The following is a 7,627-nucleotide window of genomic DNA, read 5'->3' as shown; positions in this document are numbered from 1 at the left end:
AACAAAGTAAAACAAAAACTTCCAAGCTAAGTTAAAAACTTGAGAGTGCCATCCATCAAAGTGTCATGTTAGCATTCGCGGGTACAAAAAAAGCCCATGGGCCTCCTGTCTGTCTGTCAGAGTGGAATGAAGGAGTCGGAGCTTAAAGCTAGCTAGCCTGCCGTCGGACTCGGACACACAACAATAACGTTGCTTCTTTTGGTAACTGAGCTTTATATCGGCATATTATTCATATGATACGATATGGCCAACAACTAGCAACACCACTTAACGAAAGCAAAATAAGTTGTTTGACTGCTTTACTGTACACTAGAAACAGTAAAGTTCAGAGCTGTGGAACAGTACATCTAGGTTAATAGCTCTCTTTTTCACTGTTATTTCCTTTTTCAGGTGTATTTCTTCTCACTTCTTGTAGAACTGAGTAACTGTTTGTCGTTCAAAACATTCATTCATTCATCTCCTATACCTGCTTATTCCTATTCAGGGTCACGGGGGTCTGCTGGAGCCTATCCCAGCTGTCTTAGGGCGAAGGCAGGGTGACACCCTGGACAAGTCGCCAGTTCATCGCAGGGCCACATAGAAACAAACAACCATTCACACTCACATGCACACCTACGGACAATTTAGAGTGTTCAATTGACCTCGCATGCATGTTTTTGGAGTGTGGGAGGAAGCCGGTCGCCTGTCATTGAAAACATTGCAGTAAAACTCTGAACAGTTGAGGAAGTTGCAGTTGTGTTACTGAAGACACTCGAAGATGACAAAGTTGCTTTAGAAATTACACGTTTATTGAAAACATCATGGATTAATAGAGCATTCAGCCTTGTAACAAAAAATCTTAAGTCTTGATTTCTATAATGTCAACATACAGTAAATGAAGCCTTGCAACATGCTTATTAGTGCTGGCGTGATTTTCTAAGTCCCTACAACCTTTATCTGCGAGAGAGATGTACCATATACATATATCAGCTTTGCAGACGCTAGCTACACAATGCTTCTCATTGGTCATGACCATGAAGAAAAAAACGGTACTTAGCTGTTTTAAAGAACAATGCAACAAAAAAAAAGAATAAAAATAATAGTAATAATCAGAGTTTAGAAACAGGCTGACCCAAAGCTCAGCAAGTAGCCACTAAGAAGCGTTTTGTCAAACTATAAACTTAAAACGGTACATTGAACTCTAAGCAGAACTTGTATTCTATATGTACTTGTTAAAATGAATATGGTATAATGATGAATAGTATCCAGTAATTTAGTCTTGCTTTGCTTTTAAGACCTCATTCCTCATTAAGATAACTGTGACCTGACCTCTGACAGTCTTGGAACCTAAAGTAAAGAAAAACCCAATCTTTTGCAGTCTGATGTATTCCTAACACTGCTTGTTTGTGTGAAATGCAGATTTAACTGACTCTGATGTTCTTCCTGGTGGCTGAGCCTTTTGCCTCCTCCTACTTCCCACCTTCTCACTTTAGCTCATTGTATTATTTGGCTCCACTCTCCGCCCCCTGCATGTGCAGGGTGTGGTATACTTCCTGCTTCCTGCCTTCTCCCCTCAGCTGCTCGTATTCCTTGGTTCCACTTTCCGCCCCCTGCATGTGCAGGGTGTGGTATACTTCCTGCTTCCTGCCTTCTCCCCTCAGCTGCTCGTATTCCTTGGTTCCACTTTCCGCCCCCTCCTTCTGCAGGGTGTGGTATACTTCTTGCTTCCTGCCTTCTCCCCTCAGCTGCTCGTATTCCTTGGTTCCACTTCCTGCCCCCTCCATCTGCAGGGTTTGGTATATTTCATGCTGCCCCTCCGCCTTCTTCAGCGCTTCGTATCCACCTTCGTCTTTCTTTAGGCCAGCTGCCCCTGTCGGTAGGGTCTCGTATTCGGCCTCTGGTCGGCTACCGTGCGGCCTGTGCAGGGGCTCGTACTGTTTGCCTTGTGACTGAAGAGGCATGTCCTCATATATCGCACCTGGAGAGCAAAAAGAACCTCAGCCCCTTTGATACCTTCCACTCAGAGGGGAAACAATTTGCAGCTTTACCTCTCTCTTGTCTTTGCTGATGGCATCTCACTGCACCTGCCAGCACCAACAGCGCCACCAGCAAGATGATTACAATTATAACAATCAAAATAGTGGGGTTGCTGGAATGTTTGTGCATGTCTGAGAAAGAAAAGAAAATACAAAAACAAAAACAAAACATTGTTAATCTTTTTTTATGTTGTTGTTGTGACTGTTAACAATTTCTTGTTAACTTATTGCGTTGAACATCCTAATGTTTGACTGTCCAGTGTGGACGGTTTATTAGTTTATGGAAAGAAAGTTTGTTAAAAGTATATAATTGTGAATGCTGGTTTTCTGATGTTACATTTGAGCTCACATCTTTTCACACGTACATACACACAGACTGATCATTGATCACTTGTGTGCCAGTTCTATTAAGTGTGGAGGATTCAAATGATTTCAGCCTGTTGTTTCTTTTTTTTTTGTGAAGTGAAATATAAACCCCACCTTTACTTCAACATCACAAATATGCCTCTGAAATCTGTGAGAAGCTGTCACTGAAAATTGAATTTGGCAAATTTCAAGGTGAGCTGTACTCATCAGCTGATCAACCAGTGCAAACAGCCGGGAAGCAAAACTCACAGCTTTTGCTGAGGAGAGACCTTCCATTTTCCCACACAGCTCTGCATGAGTATGTACCAATCTTCTCTGGCACCATGGACTCGCTGGAATCACTCAACATCAAGGACCACAGACCACTGCTTGTGTTATGGTTGTACCAGCGATATTGGACCGATGTGGGTCTATCATGACACAGTGGGCAAAAACAGGAGAGGCGGCCGCTGACTGCAGAAAGCTCTGCTCTCATTTGAATTTCTGAAAAGGAAGCAAGATTGGTCTAACTTTAACAGATGTGTAAAAAAATCACAGTAGTCGTCGAAGACATTAAGTCCAAAGTTCACATTCGTACCGTAGACCTCCAGGACTTGGTCATCAGAGGTATCTAGTAGTGGCCCTTCGCTGCTGGCACTGTATGTATAGTTGGCGTCACATTTGTAGCTTCCTTTTGCAGATTTGGTCACATGTGGAATTTCGTAAGTTGGTCTCCCGTCCTGAATGTGTGAGGTGTTTACATAGAAACGAGCGCGGCTAATCTGATCGGTTCCCCAGACGAGGCACTGCAGAGTCACACTCTCTCCAGCCAGGGCAGGGAAGGGATAGATCTCCAGTGATACTTGTTTATCTAGGAGAGCAGGATGTTTGTGTTCAGTTTAAGCAAAAAAAAAAAAAAAAAAGGTCCCATCTTAGGCCTGTTGTATCAGCGGCCACTGTGACATCGCAAAGTTTTAGCACATGCTTCATGAAAAGTAAAGTTCTAACAGTGGTTAAAACCAGACTCTTCCCGTTTCATTGTGAGGATCAAGACATATTATTAGTATTATTATTATTATGATTATTATTGTTGTTGTTATTTTAAAGTGAATTTTGCATCCATTAATTCTGCAGGAAAATGCAAATGAGGTTAAATACTGTAAGATTCATAGTTGTTTAAATAATGACTGTGTGCTATCGTCGCTGGCACACAGATGAAGATATACAAGATGATGATGAAGTTATCAACTCTTTTACTATTTTTTTATTTGCACAACGCACATTTGGCAGTATGGTTCTGTTCGGGTATTCATATCTTACATTTTTCTTTTTTTGGCAGATCACAGGCTGCATGTCTTCATGAAAAGTGATTGACTCAGACTGTGCTTTTGCACAACATTCACTGGGTTGACTTACAGCCCTGGTCATATCAGTGTTCATCTGTGTGGCTCTGTGTGGCAAGCTGCTCTCTCTGTCGCTTCCTTTTTACCGAAACAGAGGTCAAAGCAGGTCAGCTGGACTTTTTTAACCACTAAACCTCTTACCTCTCTTCCTCTTGCGCCACTTGTGATGTCTAAGTTCTTGCGTTCCTCTTTGTCTGTCTCGTTCACAAGTCGTTCTAAGGTCTCTTAGTTCCTTTTATCGTTGGGTTAGGAAATGTATGCTTTGCACAGGGTCAGGTGGTGCTTTTCCTTCCTCCTAATTGTAACGTTTTGGTTTTCTTTGAATTTGAATCTATGGCTCAACAGTAGCAATGTTGTCTATATTAACAAGCCAAGACTGGTTTTCCAAAGCTGAATAGAGCTACATCTGTTACCTGTTAAAATAAGTAAATAATCATTGTACCGTCATTTTTCGCTTCGCCATCGGGGGGAGACAGAGGTTCCTCGTGGCAGATTTAATGTATGAAAGGAAATGAGTCAAATCCATTAACCCAAAAATGTCTTGTTGCATATCAGTACCTGAGGTGAGGACGATTATTTGGTTGCTTCTTTGCTGCCTGTCTTTGTCTGTGCACCAGAAGATGGTCTCGTGGTCCATCAATCTGTTGGCCAAAAAAGGTAGACGCACAGTGTCGCTGCTCAGCCGTAATTTGATTCTCTTTGTCCTTCCTCTCTTGTAAACCCAGCACAGCCAACCCTGCAGACCGTCCTCATTCTCAATCTGCAGGGTTACTGAACTTCCGGGACGCATCACTGGCTGGCCTGTGTTGATTTCGAGTGAAGCCCTTGGCATAAAACCTAAACGACAAATCAAACCCACCTTTATTATTTTCCTTTTTTTTCATCTTATATGAGGTTTGACACAGAAAGTTATGTTAATGTGCTACACTTACCCAGGACTTTGACGTCAACCTTGTCACTCGGAAAATGATCCACTGCACAGTGATAGGAGCCCGAGTGTTCGGGGCGAGCGGCTGCGATCCTCCAGATTTTGTCAGTCTGATGTGGTTGTTCCTGGTTCTCGAAGAACCATTTCACTGCCCCGATTAAGCTGGCGTCGCAGCTCAAATAGAAAAAGTCCCCAGCGTAAACCTGTGTTAAATTGGGCTGTATCGAAACTGATGCTGGAAAAAGGAAATATAGTTATTAGTTTGGGTATTTAGATGCACAGCAGCTTTTAAACCATTGAAAAAACTCTTCCTGGATATTCTAGGAATAGATAAACTTGTTTTGATGCAGTAATGTATTCTCAACAATATATTACACATAAACACTAATTTTTAATTTCAAGGAAATGATGTGATGTTATGACAATGTGCACAGCTAAAAGTTATATTTTACTCAGAAAACATAGATGTTGGTAAATAGTTTTGATTATGTTTAAGGTCACTTTAAGTGTATTGTTGCTCTTCATTTATTTTACTGCTGCCGGTATAGCCTAGAATAATCAGAAATAATAATGATGACGGATGGCTTGATGTTAACACGGAATACCTTGGATGTATGGGACGTATTCTTGACAGCTTGCAAGAACCACCAATGCTGTAAAAAATAAATAAATAAGATCATCAAAAAATATTAACAAAAATAAAATTGTTTAATAGATTATATTATATATATTATATATATTATATTGTTGTTGTTTTTTCAAACTTAGAAATCCAAAATTTAAAAATCAATTTAAAAATTATTTTTCAAGTGAAATTAAATTGAATTCAACTTAATGCTAACAATCATGTTTTTATTATTAGATCAAAATGTATCAGTTTTGAATTATCAAAGTGAATTCCATTACATTTTTAATTTCCAAATGATTTTAAAAATTAGATTTGTTTTAGTTTTAAAATAAAAGCATAAATTACATTAAGAGTTGGATTTTCAAAAATCTTATACATGTATGATTCTGGCACTAACACATAGTGACATAAAATACTCTGTAATGTATTGTAAGATTTAGCTATGAACAAAAAAAGAACTATGCAAATTTATGCAGTCACTAAAAATTCCCAAATTGTGACATTTAAATGAATAAAACAAATTGTTAACTTCATTATTACTTTGGAAAAGCAGAATGTCATTGATTGTCACACTGATGTGCTAAAGCTGAGAATGTAAATCCTCAAAACTCTCACTTAAGTGTTTGTGTTAAAAATGATGTGTAGAAAATAATAGCTTCACATTTTTATGCGTTTGATAAAAGCAAGCTGTAATAGATCCCTCCAAGTTCTGTGAATAATACATGGTTCTGTAAGTCTCTTACTATTGAAAGTGAGTCAGAGAGAAAAGGTTAACCCGAACTCATCTCCAATTTTAGGCACCACGATTCATTTTCTTACCTGCAAGCAGCAGCAACTGCCCCCCCCCCATTGTCTCCCTGCACTGGAGCTCAGATCAAACAGTGCCGTGTCCTAAGCCAAACTGTGCCTGGGCTCTCAGCTACAGAGTCTATTGAGGAAGTGTGTGTGCGTGTGTGCGTGCGTGTGTGCATGTGTGTGTTGGGGGCAAAAAGGACAGAAACTAGCTTAACAAGGCAATTTTTTGCTAGAAGTGGAAATGAAGGAAGGAATCACTTGCTGTAGAAAAAAAGCTTAGTGGAACTTGTACATGCCTTAAAAAGTATTTTATTCTCATAATACTGTGTCTAAATATAAAATTTACAGTGGAGAGCCTCTGAACGCGATGGTTCATAGTCCATAGTCTAATAAGTCTTCAGAGGACGTGTGCAAAACCACTTGTTGCACGGAAATGTGAGTGTGTGGGTGTGTGACTCCTGCCATCACTGCAGGTCTTTTCAAATGAGCAGTTTTGACCTGAGTGCCATATTTGAATGGCACTGACTTTTCACTATGTTCAATGGTGTCAGTCGTGTGCTGGAAGGAGGCTCTTGAATCGTATGTGTTCCTATTGATTTTTTTTGACAGGGCCATCAATGTATGAATGGTGGGCGTTCATGGGACAAAGAAGTAGGTTTCATGACTGTCTTCAACCACATCCCCTCTTTCCTCACTCAAGGACTTTCCCATTAGCAACGTGGGGCGTTTATGCGTCTGTGGGTGGGTGCGTTTTAAGGCTCCTGAAGTGAAAGGGGTTAAAGGTAATCAAAGAGCTTTGATCATCAGTGTGTTGTCTGTGATATATTTCGCACATACATACTCGTACTTTGTGGGCTTTAAAAAAATTGGGTTATAAACACATCTAAGAATGATTATAAAGAAACATTACAGATGATATGACGGTAAAAAAAAAAGACTTTTCTAATTTCATTGTCAGGATAAAGACGCATAAAGATGCATATTATTGAGTGAATTTTCCATCCATTAATTCAATCCATTCATTTGGCAGAAAAATGAGCTTAAATACTGTAAAATGTATGTTTGCTCAAAATAATGACAGTTAGTGCTATTGTCTCAACATGTGACATCACACAGATTAAGAAATAAGATGACGACGAAAAGTCATTTACTATTTATCTATTCTGCTATAAGAGAGTCTCCCTGAGTCAGACTGTCTCTTGTTCCTTTGGCTCGGTCCCAAGCTAGCTAAATAAAAATAAAAAAAGGAACTAACTCCTTGTAGACTTTTTGCGATGTGAAAACATACATTCAACATTGCATACTGCAGGTCTCGATTCGATGACAGACGTCACAAACTTGTGCTCATGCTAAGATGAGGGGTTCGATGTGGTGGTCACCATGTCACAAGGCTGTGGTTTTGAGGTGCTGTTTTAGACTGCTGAAAGAGCGGAAGAAAAGAAAACTGAACACAAAGTAAAACTCCAGTCAGCAGCTTCTGCCTCGGCTGACTACAATGTAAGAATGAAAGGAG

At 39.9% G+C, this 7,627-nt stretch overlaps 1 protein-coding gene across 3 annotated transcripts; it reads right to left on the bottom strand.

The window, feature by feature from the left end:
• Positions 1-766: 766 nt before the first annotated feature.
• On the bottom strand, positions 767-6,363 carry LOC142893697 (uncharacterized). 3 transcript variants are annotated; one of them, XM_076034517.1, is made up of 7 exons: positions 6,139-6,346; positions 4,696-5,344; positions 4,322-4,600; positions 2,959-3,231; positions 2,631-2,864; positions 2,028-2,147; positions 767-1,957 (listed from the first exon to the last, which is right to left on the bottom strand). In XM_076034517.1, the coding sequence occupies exons 3-7, from the start codon at positions 4,593-4,595 to the stop codon at positions 1,482-1,484; spliced, it is 1,377 nt and encodes a 458-aa protein (XP_075890632.1). In that variant the 5' UTR covers positions 4,596-4,600; positions 4,696-5,344; positions 6,139-6,346; the 3' UTR covers positions 767-1,481. The 3 variants fall into 3 exon arrangements, with proteins under 3 accessions (XP_075890632.1, XP_075890633.1, XP_075890634.1); XM_076034518.1 differs by lacking the exon at positions 2,028-2,147 and having other exon boundaries at positions 6,139-6,363; XM_076034519.1 differs by lacking the exon at positions 2,631-2,864 and having other exon boundaries at positions 6,139-6,355.
• Positions 6,364-7,627: the final 1,264 nt, after the last annotated feature.

This window comes from Nelusetta ayraudi, unplaced genomic scaffold, assembly GCF_046127955.1.
Source record: "Nelusetta ayraudi isolate G7.1 ecotype Tasmania unplaced genomic scaffold, CSIRO-AGI_Nayr_v1 ptg000042l, whole genome shotgun sequence".
In the NCBI taxonomy this organism is placed as follows: Eukaryota; Metazoa; Chordata; class Actinopteri; order Tetraodontiformes; family Monacanthidae; genus Nelusetta; species Nelusetta ayraudi.
The sequence above is the reverse complement of the archived record's forward strand: the minus strand, read 5'-3'. Positions and strand labels throughout refer to the sequence as shown.